Below are 16,014 nucleotides of genomic sequence, written 5' to 3' on the forward strand. Positions count from 1 at the left end.
TGATTGGGGTGCATAACCATCGTCCACCATCCAGTCGCCTTCCACAGTATCTCACCATTTTAGTCCCCTAATTCCATGCCCACGCATGCTACGTGCTAATATAATCCTACTAAATATTATCACGATTATATATATATATATATATATATATATATATATATATATATATGTATCTGCTTTACATTTCTTCTATTAAAACAGAATCAAACTATTTTTTTTCCTCGATTATCATATCTGTTCACCGCCGGTCGCAATAAGATAACGAAGATTTGTTACTTCTGTCACAGTTGAGGCACCCGGTGGAATTCGGAAAGTTCACCGAGGCATATCCAGATCGTCTTCCAAGTTGGTGTTCGGGTGTCGGGTCGAGTCTCGCAGACCGGACGTCGAAGATCTGAATGCCCCCCGGTATCGTTACCGCTTCCCACTGCTGGCATGAACTACCGTCAATAATAATAATAATAATAATAATAATAATAATAATAATAATAATACGCTGCAAAATCTTCCAACTTGCGTTAGCTTATTCTGACTTGCCGTGATCGGACCCTACTGCCGATGCGTCCGCAACATAATTAAGACCGACGTCGGAAGCAGTCGGGCATCATTAGAGATCGTTCGACGCCGGCCTTATGAAGTCCGATATCTCTCCTGGCATCGTCATTTGGCGCTCCTCGGTCAGCAGGTGCGAGAAATCCCATTGCTTTGCGTCGTCGATGTATCCGTTCGACGAAATGACATAAAAAAAAAAAGACATGTACATGTCTGCTGCTTTCTCCTCTTCTTCTGTTTTCTGAGTCGGACGCATTTCTTATCTCCGCGGTCGCAGACGTGTTAACCGTACGTGGTTGCTTGCAGAATACCAGAGAGCAGCAGCTTTGTAGGCGCATTTGGTCGAGCACCATCTCGCCGCCTCGTGACTTGACGGTCTTTCTTTCATCTCCTAACGGATCGTTCTGACAAATCGATGGAAGCAAAAGCTGGAACACGGACTGGGCAAAACGATGGAAGCAAGTCATCCTCTTGTAGAATGACAGGTAAAAATAGAAGCAGAAACTTCTTTGGCGCATTTGCTCGAGCACCTGGTGGTTTGATAGTTCGAAGCTCCGCCAAGTGGATCGTGCTTTACTTTAGTTCAGCGAACGCCAATGTTGGCGAAGCTGCGGAAGGAGAGAAGGCAGAAGCAGAAGAGGACGAGAGTTGTGCGGACGGGCCAAGCGAGATGTGGAGTCGGTGAAGCCGTTAATACTAGATCTGTTCACCGTCGGTCACCATTTTGTGATTTTGGCACCATTTAATTATTTTTGGAGGTCGTCGATGGCCCCCAGTCGCATGCGGTAAGTTCACCGAGGCGTATCCAGATATTCTACTGCGAAATGGATCCAGCCCATGCGGTCTACGGCCCGGATTGGCGTAGTGGACGGGTTAATTTGTTTCGGGCCGGATGTCACAGCCCGGACGCAGATCTGAAGACCTCTGGGTCTCCTTACCTTCGCCTGCCGGAGGTAGGAACTACATCCCAAAAAAATTAAAACGTTGAAAAATTATGCAACTTGCGGTATCTTATTCTGAACTGCGCGGTGATCAGACCCAATTCTGATTGATGTGTTCCTAATATAACTACCACCGTTTACTGGAGGTATGAACTATCTTGGAAATAATTAAAACAGTTACAAAATCATCCAACTTGCAACATAATTCGTAGTAGTAGCATAGATAGATAGATAGATAACAAAAGCTGGTCAAACGGAAGTAGTAGTAGCATTGCAACATAATTCGTGTCCCAGTCATGCTTCAGGGAAGAAAAAAAAAAAAGAAAGAAAGAAAGAAAAAAGGAAATTAAGATTTCACAGGTAGCCAGGGCTGGTATCGGGTCCAATCCCTCTGTCCAGGGTTAAGAGCGTGGCCTTTGGAATGGTAGATATACTCATCGCCTTCTCCTGAAAAGTTCTCTCTATGTTCCACCCCGTACCTTTTGGGTTTCAGCATCAGAAGCTGAGGAAAAAGAAATACTTAATGCCCCAGCAATAACCGGAAGAGTTAAGCATCAACATCAGTTACGGGTTAGCATACACAGAATTTTGCATGCTCCTATTTGCAGTATCAGACGGTAAGAAATCTAGTTTACGATCTAATATCTTATTGTTTAAACACATACACTATGATGTTAATCGAGCTCATGAATATGAAAAGATCTGACTGTAGCAGTGATGATGATGACAACAACAACAACAACAACAGGCTAGGAATGGCTGCATGGATCATTTGCCACCACTTTCTATTCATGGTGATCTCACTAGTTGAACTAAAAGCAAATCAAATCTTTGGTTCCCATTCCTAACAAAGCCTTCCCATCCCTCTTCTCATAAGTGATTCATCTTGCTACCCTTTAGATCTCCTTTGGATATGTCCAACGTTCTTAGATGCTGTTCTCTTGATTAATCCTCCAAAATTATTTCCACTTGTTCTCAAACATGAATGGTTCTTCTCCTATCTTTTTCAGTAGTTACAATTAAGTCTTACTAAAATCTGACAGGGATGCAGATAATCAGCTGGGCAAGACTACACAAGTGACATTAAGACATGAACTTACTTCGTCGCCTGTATGGTCAGTTATGTAGTGCAGCCAACCATGCCATTCGGGCGGCACTTGCGACGCATTATAGCGGTCTTTCTCAGCATATTCAACCCATCTGTGTCGCCCTGCAGATTAGTCGGTAACAAATTTATTTAAATAACTTTAGTGCTTGCACATATGAAATAATAAGATATAGATTAGTAGTTCCAATACAATGTGAATCATCTAATGAGTGACAAAAAAACAGACGAGAATCTGTCTGAAAATAATGAGAACAAGTCATTTACAAAACTCCGCTGCCCCTAGACAACAAAGCCAAACTCTCTCTTTAGTCCTTTTAACATGAAAAAGAATATAAAAATAATCTAAGCATGTTGTGTCAAACCAAAACTAGTGGAAGATAATCTAATTCTATCATGCATGCCAAATTTAATCAAAACTCAGACTGCCTTAACGTAATTGATTTAAATCAATTCAGAAAAACTTACAAAGCCTTTGTTCTCTGATTGACGGATAGATATAACCAATTTTAGGATATTAAGTTGTCACAACATGCTTTTTTTTTCAAAACATGGTTGGTCTGGCACCCAGCTGTTTTCTGAAATTCTTGCATTCTTATTACATAGTTGTTTGCCCCCAGTTGAAATCAACTGACAGCTTATACAAATTCATTTAAAGAGCAAATTCTTTTAGACACAATTAATGCATGTATACCAATTCATTTCATGCATTAACTTATGAATACCAACCCACACTAAAAATTTTGTGTGCATTAAAAGCTTTTGATACCATGAATAAGAAAGCATCAAGATTGTAATGAATTATCTCCAATTAGGTGGAAAAAGGAACAAACATCACTCAATAAGTGTACAAGAATAACAAATAATAAATAGCAATAAGTGTTCAAGAATAACAATGATATTTTTCAAATGAACCGATTCAATTCAATTGGACCGAATCGGAATCTTGGTCTAATTGAGCGACATGACAATATTTGTGAAATTAGACATTTGAGATGGTTCGATTATACGGTTTGAACGGGTTAAGGGCTTAGGGCAGCAAACTCAATTGGAAAGATATCTCTTAAATTAAAATAGATTCGGTTCAGTTCGAATCAGTTAATCAAACCCCCGAACTAGAACTGTTTATAGTCTTCAAACCAAACCATTGGTGAACCTATTTGGTTCAAGTTCAGTTTCAATTTGGTTCAATTTTGTAGTTCAATTAGAACGCCCCTAGTTGAAATCAATTCGTATCTTATACCAATTCATTTAAAGAGAAAAAATTAAAAAGTAACTTCTTTTACCTAGTAGATAAAAACATCTAGATGCATTTATAGTGGCAAATGCTAATAAAATATTTTTTTATTATGAAAGCCATGCAGTACCTTTACCGAATAACTTGTGAATACCATTCCACATTAAAAAATTTGTTCATATAAAAACTTTTGAATTCTATGAATAAGGAAGCATCAAGATTGTAATGAATTATCTCTAGTTAGGTGACAAAAGGAACAAATAGCTCTTGCAGCATCAACTCCTTCCCCGTGGATGACACAACTCATAAATCAAATTGTTCAATACTAGAAAGTATTTCAAATATGGAAATAACATCACTATTCTCTGGCCATGACTTGGCAAGTAAAACATAAACCAAGTTGGGAAGGAACCTTGTGTTGTCAATATCCATATTCAATTGATGTCTCACCAATTTTTTTATCATTGGCAAGCATCAAAGCTGAGGGTGACAAGTGAATGAAGTTAGTAACTTCGCTAACAATGTCCCTTTGATCCAAAAAAATAAGTTGAGTTAGCATATATAAAGCAAAGCTTCCTCATCTAAGGTTGACATGTTACTCAATTGCAATTGTCAAAGATTTATCTTCTTCAAGTCACCATCACGTATCTAATTTCCACTTTTAACTCCCTCTAGTTTTGCATATCTTGCAAGCAACACCCAACTTTTGGTTTAATACGTGAGGGATGGAGTAACACATGTCTCGACGATTTGGATTTTCCAAAATAAATCTAGTATACTCTCGATTGATATTCTGCCTTAAAGATCAGCAGATGATAAAGATTATCAATAGTTCTCTTATCTCTATAAGTGATAGGTTTATGTACCACAATATGGTCAAGTCCTCAATGTTATTTGATAAGCATTGGTTGCGAGCATCCTCCAAGTCCTCAATAGGATCAAGTCCCCAATGATATATCCTTGTAAATTCCTCTATTGTTTGACCCTGCTTTGGTTGAATGAAACCCTCAACCACCCATAAATGTATTAATCTCTTTTTATCTAATCTCATAAGCCTTCAGGAATATAGCAAAATAGAGGAAGCATTGCCCATAAATGTATTATTCTCTTGTCTCTAATCTTGAGCCTTCGGGAATATAGCAAATCGAGGAAGCATGGCTTTAAATGATATAAAAGATCATGGTAACTAAGAGTTGTATCCTTCGAGTTTTGTCTTCATCTTTTCTAAATTCATAAGAAATATTTTCTTCGTAGGATCTCACCAAGAACCAAAATTACTAAAGGTAATCTACCATATTTTTGGATGATCATAAACGAGAAAGGCGCCTTGAATTGAGGAAGGCTTTTCTGCATAATAAATTCTCTCTCTCTTCCAAGCTCATAAGTTGTAGCTTGTATGGATGAGTAACCAGATCTGCAAACTTGGCGACATTAACTTTACATGTGGTAAGCAACACTCTAGATCTAATCCATCTTTTTGGAAATGTTATCTTGATGGCATTCCAAATGTTTACCTCCCAGACTTCATCCATCACGACCAAATATTGCCTCTCTCTTAAGTGTCATTCCATCAGCCTACTCTTCATCTACGTCTCCTTTATATCCTTAATATTGGCAAATGGATGCCATCAAAAAAATTAATAAATGGATACCATCGAAAAAATTGAAGATATAAGGTGAGAGCCTTGGATCTGTTACATGGGAGGATGGTTGTACCTCAACTGCATGTAGTGCATCAACAAAAGGCTTCAAGAGGTCTACAACTAGGCTTCGCAACTTGGTATCCATGCCCTCCCATTGTCTGTCTCGTCTTCCATCCGTGTCGGCACAACTCTTGCTTAAAGGTAAGTGATTGATTTTACCTTTGTTTTCTCTATATGTTTCTATATATCATATCTTCAATTTTTTCGATGATATCCATTTATTAATTTTTTCGATGGTATCCATTTATCAACTATTTTCTGACCCCAAATAGTTGAAATTCATGACTTTGTTATTGTTGTTGTTGTTGTATCCATTTATCAACATTAAGCATACGGATAATACAAAGATGAAGAGCAGGCTGATGGAACAACACTTAAGAGATAGTAGCGATGACTGATATTTGGGAGGTAAAAACTTGGAATACCATCGAGGCAGTATTTCCAAAAGCATGGATTGAATTTAGAGTGTTGCTTACCACACATAAACTTAACGTTGCCAAGTTTGTATATCTTGATCCATACGAGCTACAACTTTTGAGTTTTGAATAGAGCTGAAATTTATTTTGCAGAAATGTCTTCCTCAATTCAAGTTGTCCATCTCATTTGTAGTGTTTTTGAAAGGAGATCATCTAAAAATGTGATAGATTACCTCTAACAATTGTTGTGCTTAGTGAAATTCTATGAAGTAAAAAGATCAAATCAGCCAATGGATGGAAGTGCTGCAAAATATTTCCTATAAATTCAAAAGATGTGAAGACGTAACTCGAAGGATATAGATCTCAATTCCCATAATATTTCATCACTTGAAGTCATGCTTCCTCTACTTTGTTGCATTCCCGGAGGCTCGTAAGATTATAGATGAGAGATTAATACATTTATGGATGGTCGAGGACATCATTCAACCATAGCCAAATAAAGGAATTTGTAAGGATATATCTGATAAAGCTAGTGGAGAGATCTCTTATACAATTGACAGACAAGAATCTGACTGGAGATATGGCAAGTGTTCATATTCATGATCATCTACTAGACCTGAATCGGTCAGAAGTTGGTAACCTCACTTATATAGGTCTATTATCAACATTAATGACTCAATTGGTATATGATATCTCGGTATCACAAATGCTAAGGTATCAATAAGTATATGTCATTGAAGCGCTATACTCCTAAACTAGTCACGTATAGGAGATATATACAAGGCAAAAGAAATTAGCTTCCATGGAACCAAGTTTCTCAAAATACCAGATTTTCAGGGTGTTCCCATCATATTGAGATACATAAACCTCATCCTTATAGAAATAAGGAAACTATTGGTAATCTTTGTCGTTTATTGATCTGTAAGATATAATATACATATTCCATCGAGAGTATACTAAATTCATTTTAGAAAATTTAATCGTTGATACACGTGTTTCTCTATCCCTCATGAATTAAACCAAAATTGGTGGTGCTTGCAAGATATGCAAACACTAGAGGGAGAAAAAAGTGGAGATTGGGTACATAATGGTGACTTCGAGAAGATGACAAATTTTCGACAATCGCACTTGCATAACATATCAAGCTCTAGTGAGGAAGCTTTGTCAAGGCCTTCCATATGTTAACCCGACTTATTTCCTTGTATTTAATCAGAGAAACATTGGTAGTGAAGTTACTGACTTCATTCACCTATCACCCACAACGTCGCTACTTGGAAATGATTGGAAAATTGGTGAGACATCAACTGAATATGGATTTCGACAAGATACAATTCATTCCCAACTTGGTTCATGTTTTACTTACCAAGTCAGGGTCAAAGAATAGTGATGTTATTTTTATATTCATAGTACTTACTAAACTTGATCATTTTGATTTATCGATAGTGTCACGCCCTAGACTTTTAGAAAAAATCATCATTTCAAAATTCATAATTTACAAAAGACTCTTTTTATTTTGAATTCAAAATCTTTATCATTACAACACTAAATATATTTAACTATAAAAAAGGACTGCATCTTCTTGGTAGGGTCATAAGTGATAAAAAAATCTCTTCCACCTAAGTCTCAAATCTATTATAAACTGATCGATTACTCTGAAAACAAATATAAGATAACTCATTACAAGTTGTGTCAAAGGCTGGTTCCATGTCTCCAAGAACTGCAAGAGCTATGAAGATAACTCATTACAATTTTGATGCTTTCTCATTAATAGTATTCAGAAGTTTTTTACATGAACAAAATTTTTAGTGTCAACTGGTATTCAAAAGTTATTCATAAAGTTATTGCTTGACTTTCACAATAAAGAATGCTTTATTTAGCAACTGCCACTATATATGCATCAATTGTATTTGGATGTTTTTATATGTTAGGTAAAAGATATTAGTCTTTAAATGATTTTTTTACCTTTAAATGAATTGGTATAAGTTATCAATTGATTTCAACTAGGGGCAAACAACTATGTGATAAGCATGTAAGATTCTCGAAAAATAGTTGGGTGTTTGTCCAACCATGAAGACTAAAAGAATATTATACAAGTCTTTAATGAAACTAGAGAATAAAACCTACAAAGCATGGAGTTATATTATTCGATCAGAAATCATCCTTTGTTGTATAAGACAACCTACTACACCCCAGCCATGCCACAAAACTTTACCAACAATAAAAATTTGTATTGAACGACATGACAAATAAAAAATCATGAAGAAGCAACTGTTTTATATCTAAAATCTTTGTTAAGTGCTAATTGATAGTTGGAAGATGGTCTATGATATGAAATGAAATCAGACAGTACACCTAATAACTTATCATTCTGTTATTTATTAAAAGTAGTTAAGAGTTTTCATATTTATGAGGAGTTTATATGTTATATATATATATATATATATATATATATATATATCAGTGATTGAAAGAGGCGCTCGGGCGAGGCGAGGCGAGGCGAGGCCCGAGCGCCTCGCTAATGTCCCAGGCGGCGCGCTTCAAACAGGCGCCGCCTGGGCGCTCGCCCGAGCCCAGGCGCTCGGCGCTTCGGGCGAGCGCCTGGGTAAGCCAAGTGACCGAACCAGGATTTTAGGTCTGGTTCGGTCCTGGTTCGGTTATTAGTTGGTTCAATCGAACAAACTAAACCGATATAACCCTTACCCAACCCTAACCCGCCGCCGCTGCCACTCCCGATCTCGCTGCTCGTCACTCCTGCTCCCGCTGCCGCTGCTCGTCGCTGTCGCTGCTCGCGCCTCCCACTGCTCGCGCCTCCCGCAAGCCCAGTCGCGAGCCCTCCCGCTGCTCGCGACTCCCGCGAGACTTCCCGTGAGCCTTCCCTCTGCTCGCGACTCCCGCGAGCCCTCCCAGCTGCTCGCACCACCCGCGAGCCTTCCCTCTGCTCACGACTCCCGCGAGCCTTCCCTCTGCTCGCGAGCAGAGGACTCCCGCGAGCCCTCCCGCTGCTCGCGCCTCCCGCTCCCTTTCCTTTGCCCCCCGCCGCTGCCGCCGCTGCTTCCTTTCTCCGTCAGGCTCAGTATACTCTTAAATCTTAATATTAAGTTTATTTGAATTTTGAAATGATTAATTTTCATTAATAGATTAATAATATATTATTTTGATTTTAATATCATTAATTTTTATTTATTTGAAATTATTATTAGGTTTCAACATAAATGGCAAGTGTAGAGAGCAACTCAATAGAGTCTCCAATGGTATCAAAAAAAGATCCTGCATGGAAGTATAATTATTTGAAGGATCCGAAAGATCATAATGCAGTGACTTGCATATTCTGCGATAAGACTACCAGAGGTGGTATTTTTCGTGCAAAACAACATCTAGTAGGAAATTTCAAGAATGCAGCAGCTTGCAAAAAATGTCCACCTGAGGTAAAAGAAGAGTTGTTGAGTTATATGAATGAAAAAAAGACACAAAAGAATGAATCTTACGGGAATTTACCAAAAGATAATGTTGAACATCTCAGGGATGAAGAAGAAGATTGTTCTATGAGTATTAACCCAAGTGAAAAAAGAGTATACGACAAAAAGGGAAAAGAAGTTATGAGTACTAAGAAAGGTAAAAAATGACCGATGGATCTATATATGCTTCAAGGATCCCAGAAACAACAAGGGCAAGCAGGAGGCTCAAAATTTAGATAAACAAATATAAGTGATGCTTGTGATAAAGAAATAAGAGGAAGAATAATTCAGCACATTGCTCGCTTCTTTTATCAGGCTGGTCTTCCCCTTAGTACAACTCGTTTAGACAGTTTTAAGGATATGATTGAAGCTATTGGAAGATATGGTGCAGGATTAAAACCTCCAAGTTATTATGAGATGCGAGTTCCATTGCTGCAAAAAGAGTTGAATTATACAAATGACTTACTAAAGGGTCATAAAGAATCATGGGCAACACATGGTTGCTCTATTATGTCAGATGTTTGGACTAACAGGAGGCGCATGAGTATAATTAATTTTATGGTTAATTGTTCTTTAGGGACTATGTTTATGGAGTCAATAGATGCTTCATCTTTTGTAAAATCTGGAGACAAGATATATGATTTACTTGACAACTTCGTGGAAGAAATTGGAGAACAAAATATCGTTCAAATCATAACCGACAATGGAAGCAATTATGTTTTAGCTGGTAATATTCATCTTTTGATTTTGTTACTTATTTTATCTTCAATTAAGTGTGTTAAACTCTTAAGTCTTATCATTTTTGTTATCCTTTGTCTCAGGTAAATTGCTTGAATAAAAAAGACAACACTTGTATTGGACTCCATGTGCAGCACATTGTATTGATTTAATGTTGGAGGATATTGGAAAGATCTTAGAAATCAAGAAAACCTTAGAAAGGGCAATTTTTGTTGTTGGATTTCTTTATAATCACATTGGGGCTTTAAATATGATGAGAGAATTTACAAGGAATAAAGAATTAGTGAGACATGGTGTTACCCGATTTGCTACTTCATTCTTGACATTACAGAGCGTGCATCGTCAAAAACATACTCTGAGAAATATGTTTCCCTCTGAGAAATAGGTGACAAGCAAATGGGCAAAAGAAGCAAAAGGCAAGAGGGCTACTGATATCATCTTAATGCCATCCTTTTGGAATCATGTAGTTTTTATATTAAAGGTAATGGGCCCTCTTGTTCGAGTCCTTCGGTTGGTGGATAATGAAAATAAGCCTGCAATGGAATATATTTATGAGGCTATGAATAGAGCAAAGGAGACGATTAAAAGATCTTTTAATGAAAATGAAGAAAAATATGAGAAAATTTTTACAATCATTGACGAAAGATGGAATTGTCAACTTCATCGTCCCTTACATGTAGCAGGATATTATTTGAACCCTGAATTATTTTATAAGATTAAATCTGTTGGATTTGATGCAGAAGTTTTGGGTGGGTTATATCAGTGTGTTGCAAGATTAATTCCCAGCCTTGAGGTTCAAGATAAGATTATTCATGAATTATCTTTATCTAAAAATGCTGAAGGTCTTTTTGGAATTCCAATTATCGTTCAATCCAGGACAACTACCTTTCCAGGTATTAATAATTTGATATAATTAATTTCATATATATTATGTTACTATGTTATTACTAATAATAACATAAATTTTGCAGCTGAATGGTGGAGTCTATTTGGAAATTCCACCCCGAACTTATAGAAATTTGCTATCAAAGTACTTAGTTTGACATATAGTGCTTCGGGTTATGAGCGAAACTGGAGTGTCTTTGAGCATGTAAGTATTACTAAATATTTTTGTTTTAATTAATTTATTTATTTAGATATATGTATTAATATATTTTTAAATTATATGACATGACAGATTCACTCGAAGAGAAGAAATCGGTTAGAACATCAACGATTGCACGATCTTGTTTACATAAAGTATAATCAAGCTTTGAAGACTCGTCATGATTTGAAAAATAGATTTGATTCAATCTCATTGCAAGATATTGATGATTCAAATGAGTGGTTAGTAGAAGAAATGGGTGCTAACTTGCAAGATGCTGAAGACGAGCTTGTATTTGAAGATGATAGATTGACATGGGGAGATGTGGCAAGAGCTTCAGGTGCTGGAGAATTACAAACATATACAAGACAGATGTCAAAGAGAAAAATGAGTGCAAAAGCATCAAGCTCGGCTCCTGCTATTGTTGAAGACATAGAGAATGAAACATATCTTGATGAAGAGGAAGGAATCGAAGGACAAGAGGAAGAAGACGAATTCAATGAAGATGATTTGTGTGAAAATAACGATAATATTGATTATGATGAATGACTTTGATGTAAAATTTTATTGTTTTGAATTTTGAAACTTTTTGTTAATGTGACGTTGTGATTTTGTATCTTAGATTTTCTTAATTTAATAGCATATATTTTATTTAAAATTTTAAATAATTATATTTATTAATTATATTATATATTTTTATATTTTAGCGCCTCGCTTCGCTCGGGCGAGCGCCTCGGGCGTTTTTGGACCTTGGCGCCTAGCGCTTTTTAAATCACTGATATATATATATATATATGTTTTGCAAGAAACATTATAAAACAATTTTTGAAATAAAATATCCGGTGTTACATTATATATCAAATGTGATAGTTATGACCAAGAATATTTAAAGTTATTTATGTTGTTTTTATACTAAAAGTAGAAGCTCTCTTCTTTTTAAACTATCTCATTAGAATAGGTCAAATGAGGAAATTGTTATTTGTTATTTGTTATGCTTGTACACTTATTGAGTAATGTTTGTTCCTTTTGCCACCTAGTTGGAGATAATCCATTACAATCTTGATGCTTCCATATTCTTAAGATTCAAAAGTTTATTATATAAACAATTTTTTTAGTGTGGGTTGGTATTCACAAGTTATTCATGAAATTACTTTATTCATGAAATTACTGCTTAGCTTTCATAATAAAGAATGATTTATTTAGCACTTGCCACTATACATGCATCAATTATGTCTGTTAGGTAAAAGAATTTACTCTTTAAATGAATATTTTAAAATAAATTGGTATAAGTTGTCAATTGATTTCAACTGCGAGCAAACAACTATGTGCTAAGCATGCAAGATTTCCATAAAACAACTAGGTGCCTGGATAACAAAAAAGTCAAATTCATGCATCAAAATGCCAAGAGAATTATCAGGGAAGAAAACAGTATTCGAAAAACAAAGAAGCAACAAGATCACTGACCATATTGGACATCCAATTTCTCATAATACTTGTTTCCAAATTTATCAACTCCAACCACTGTTGCACCAATGTTGTGAATCTTGGTTTGCCTAAAAAATCAGACTATTACTTTCAGAAAAAGAAAGCATCAAATGTGCAGAAAACATGCCCTGAAATAACTTGCAGAGAAAGAAGCAAAAGTTTAATATGTTACCTTGATTGTAACATGTAATACATTTAAGACATAGGACTTGGTTGGCTCCTAAATCCAAGGTAAACCAATATGTATCACAGAAAGAAAAGAAAAGCATATATGGCACACCAAGGCACTTACAGCAGATTCCCATCCAAAAGGCAGTTCCTGTAACAGACAAGAAATTCTATGCATCAGAGACTTAGTTATCCAAAAAATTTCAAAAAAAATAAAAGCAAAAATCATCCCCCCCAAACCCCCCCATCCCCCCCTCTTTCTTTCGAAAAGTTCTATTCCACAGACTACATTCAGATAGTTTATGATGGTGGTAATTCCTGAAATATGACATTATTGACCACAAAATGCATAAAGAAACAAGAAATATATGGCATTATGTTGTTTGATTACAATGACAATTTCAATGGATATCTATGTTGAGCGGCAATTATTTCTAAACATCACAAGAAAGTTAGACATTTACATAAGCAGATGTGAAATAAAAAACAAAGGAGATGCAAAAGTTAACCCTCCATGACTACGGCCAGATAGTTTATCATGGGAATTCCTGAGTTACGACACTATGATGACCACGAAACACATATTACTAGCAATTTCAAGGAATAGCTATATCGAGTCATATTTCTTCCATACATGATCAGAAAAAGGGAATTGCCAGAACATCTACAAGAATTTCTTTCTATCTAATTGCCACCTCAGCTTGATATCACTGTATGATAAAAGCATGTTAATTTTGATAGCAACTTGAGTATCAAGTATGCATAGCAAGAAAAAAAAATTCCAAAAAAGCATGAAGACATAAGGTTATTGCTTCAGAGTGAACCTTTAGGAAAGAAACCTAGCAATATATGCATGATAGTCCATCCATCCATGGAGGAAGATGCATAATCTTGTTCGATGCTGCTGAACGTTTGCAAACAAAAGCTCTAAACAATTTGGGTCAACTAGAGAAATCGGTCGAGTTTCCATTAGAGGTAGGCGTATGTTATCCAGGATTGTGCTGATGGAGAAAATGAAATCAGTAAATAATTTCAGCATCAACCTAGAAAATCAAGGGAGCCAATTTGCAGCAGTGCAATAGGAAGACTCTTGCTAACCTAAGCATACACACAAGACCACTTGCATCTTCTTTTCTGCAAATTGGGCGTATTATACGATGAAAAGAGAGTGCCTAATTGAGAACTAAGATTTATCGCATGAACATAGATACGCCTCGATTTAAAGACGATACAGATGCAAGAATGGATCTGATCAAAGTATGAGCATCCAAGACGATAACGTAGGAGCATCCAAGAATGGCCCTTTTAGGGTTCCTACCCGAGAAATCACCCTTGCTAGGTCGCAGAAGAGAGAAGAAACAAGGTGATGGATTCGAAAGAGAACAAGACTGACGTGTAACCCTCGTCGCGGAGATGTTTGAAGAAACCGCCGATGCCCTTCTCTTTGATCGTGCGGAGGACGCCCCTCACCACCGACGCCATGTGCGTGTCTACTTCCGCCCTTACCCAACCAACCCCACGACTTTTTCTTTCTGCGATGCTGCGCTTCCTTTCTGCCACGGCAGACGGTGAGAGGAGAGGATAGCCGTACTCCTGGACACGGCGAATGGGATTGCCGGCCCAGTCCCATGAACGCTCGTCACGAAAATTAAAGCCCGCGGGCCTCGTAACGGAAGTGCGCTATGGGCTTTGCGGTCCGTCAAATGTTTTGGATAAGGCTGAGTGGGTCTGTAATTTATGATTCATACATACAAATAGTTCCCCGAGGGTAACAAAAGAATACCTTTAACATGCGGCTGTCACCTAGGAATGATATCATCACTAGAATTCAACTTGTTGAGACTAATATGCTGCTGGTTCTATAGCAGGAACAAGAATGGTGTGAAGAAAAAGATATTCGAGAGCCGCAAAGATTTCTTCAGAGTCGCGACAGACAAACGTACTCTCGGAACCTGATAAAGTATGTGATTGGAATATGTTTCGAGGAATTCATGCATGTGATGCCAACTCGATAGGAAAATGACATGGCAACGCCAGCAGCGTTGTGTGTTGTCGATGGTGATGATGTCAGGTGTCACTTGCTACAGGGTGGCCTCCTGCGGCTCTGCAAATTGGCATCCATGTGTGGCGAGGCTTTGCCCGACAGGAAAGTGTCAGTCCATGGCCATGTTCTTCCTCCCTCCCCACCGCCTCTCGGCTGCATGCATTGCTGCTCGTCCGAAGCCATCATTCCATCTGGGAAAGTTTTTTTCTTTTGGTGTTTAGTGGGGGAGGGGGGGACGGCACTATATTCTGCTGCGGGAGGGAGGAAAGAAAAAGGAGGGAGGGAGGGGAGTCAGAGAGGTGTCAGCTGCCTTCTTTTGCTTTCGTCCCCTGATACATCTTATCATATCGTCATCCGTATGGTCATGATCATGCGACAGTAGTGCGTGACGATCGTCGTCGAACAATGCTCTTCTTTGCGTTCTTCATCCTCTCTTCCATGATGAACTCCGACCACCGGGCATCGGACAAACCGGCTGAACTTGCGAATCACCACATTCGCTCCTTCACTAAAACCTCATCTACGACAACAATCATCAAGCGCCTCCTTCGCTAAAACGTCATTGCTCATCGATGAGATCGATGGGTGTAGAAGTTTAGTTCGTCGACTTATCCAAACTCCTCGCTCGATTATCTCGTGGGACAATCAGTAAGTTTAAATTAACCCTTTGCCCAGCGACACTACGGAAACTGAGGATGCCATGGTTTGCTCTGCTTATCATCACGCACTCTGGCATTAGATGCATTGCGATCCAATGGGAAGGAGGATGATTCTGAGCCTTCTCGTGCCTGTCTTCTGCATTAAGGCGGGATGTGCACTCAATGATCGCATAGGCATATGGGCCCTGGCACAGCACTGCAGCAGGTCATTTGTATAAGAGTAAATGGAAGAATGCTTCTGATTCCAATTCTTGGAGAGCAGCAGCCCGTGAGAGGAGGGAGAAAGAGATAGAGGTGTTGTGTTCCCTAGTGGGAATTTTCGTTCATGCACCAACGTGGTGGTGTGTTCTCGTAACTAACGAATCAATCTACAGGCATCGATCTAAGAGCTGTATTTTTTGGGACTCTGGAATCAGTCAGGACTGTG

The 16,014-nt window shown here is 37.8% G+C and overlaps 1 protein-coding gene across 5 annotated transcripts; it reads right to left on the minus strand.

The window, feature by feature from the left end:
* Positions 1-1,702: 1,702 nt before the first annotated feature.
* Positions 1,703-14,479, minus strand: LOC103994571 (probable NADH dehydrogenase [ubiquinone] 1 alpha subcomplex subunit 12). 5 transcript variants are annotated; one of them, XM_018830563.2, is made up of 6 exons: positions 14,278-14,379; positions 13,009-13,035; positions 12,889-12,936; positions 12,696-12,784; positions 2,594-2,703; positions 1,703-1,995 (listed from the first exon to the last, which is right to left on the minus strand). In XM_018830563.2, the coding sequence occupies exons 3-6, from the start codon at positions 12,909-12,911 to the stop codon at positions 1,840-1,842; spliced, it is 378 nt and encodes a 125-aa protein (XP_018686108.2). In that variant the 5' UTR covers positions 12,912-12,936; positions 13,009-13,035; positions 14,278-14,379; the 3' UTR covers positions 1,703-1,839. The 5 variants fall into 5 exon arrangements, with proteins under 5 accessions (XP_018686108.2, XP_065018554.1, XP_065018552.1 ...); XM_065162482.1 differs by having other exon boundaries at positions 14,203-14,284; XM_065162480.1 differs by having other exon boundaries at positions 12,889-13,035; positions 14,278-14,418.
* Between the last annotated feature and the right edge of the window lie 1,535 nt (positions 14,480-16,014).

This window comes from Musa acuminata, chromosome BXJ3-8 (genome assembly GCF_036884655.1).
Source record: "Musa acuminata AAA Group cultivar baxijiao chromosome BXJ3-8, Cavendish_Baxijiao_AAA, whole genome shotgun sequence".
Taxonomy (NCBI): Eukaryota; Viridiplantae; Streptophyta; class Magnoliopsida; order Zingiberales; family Musaceae; genus Musa; species Musa acuminata.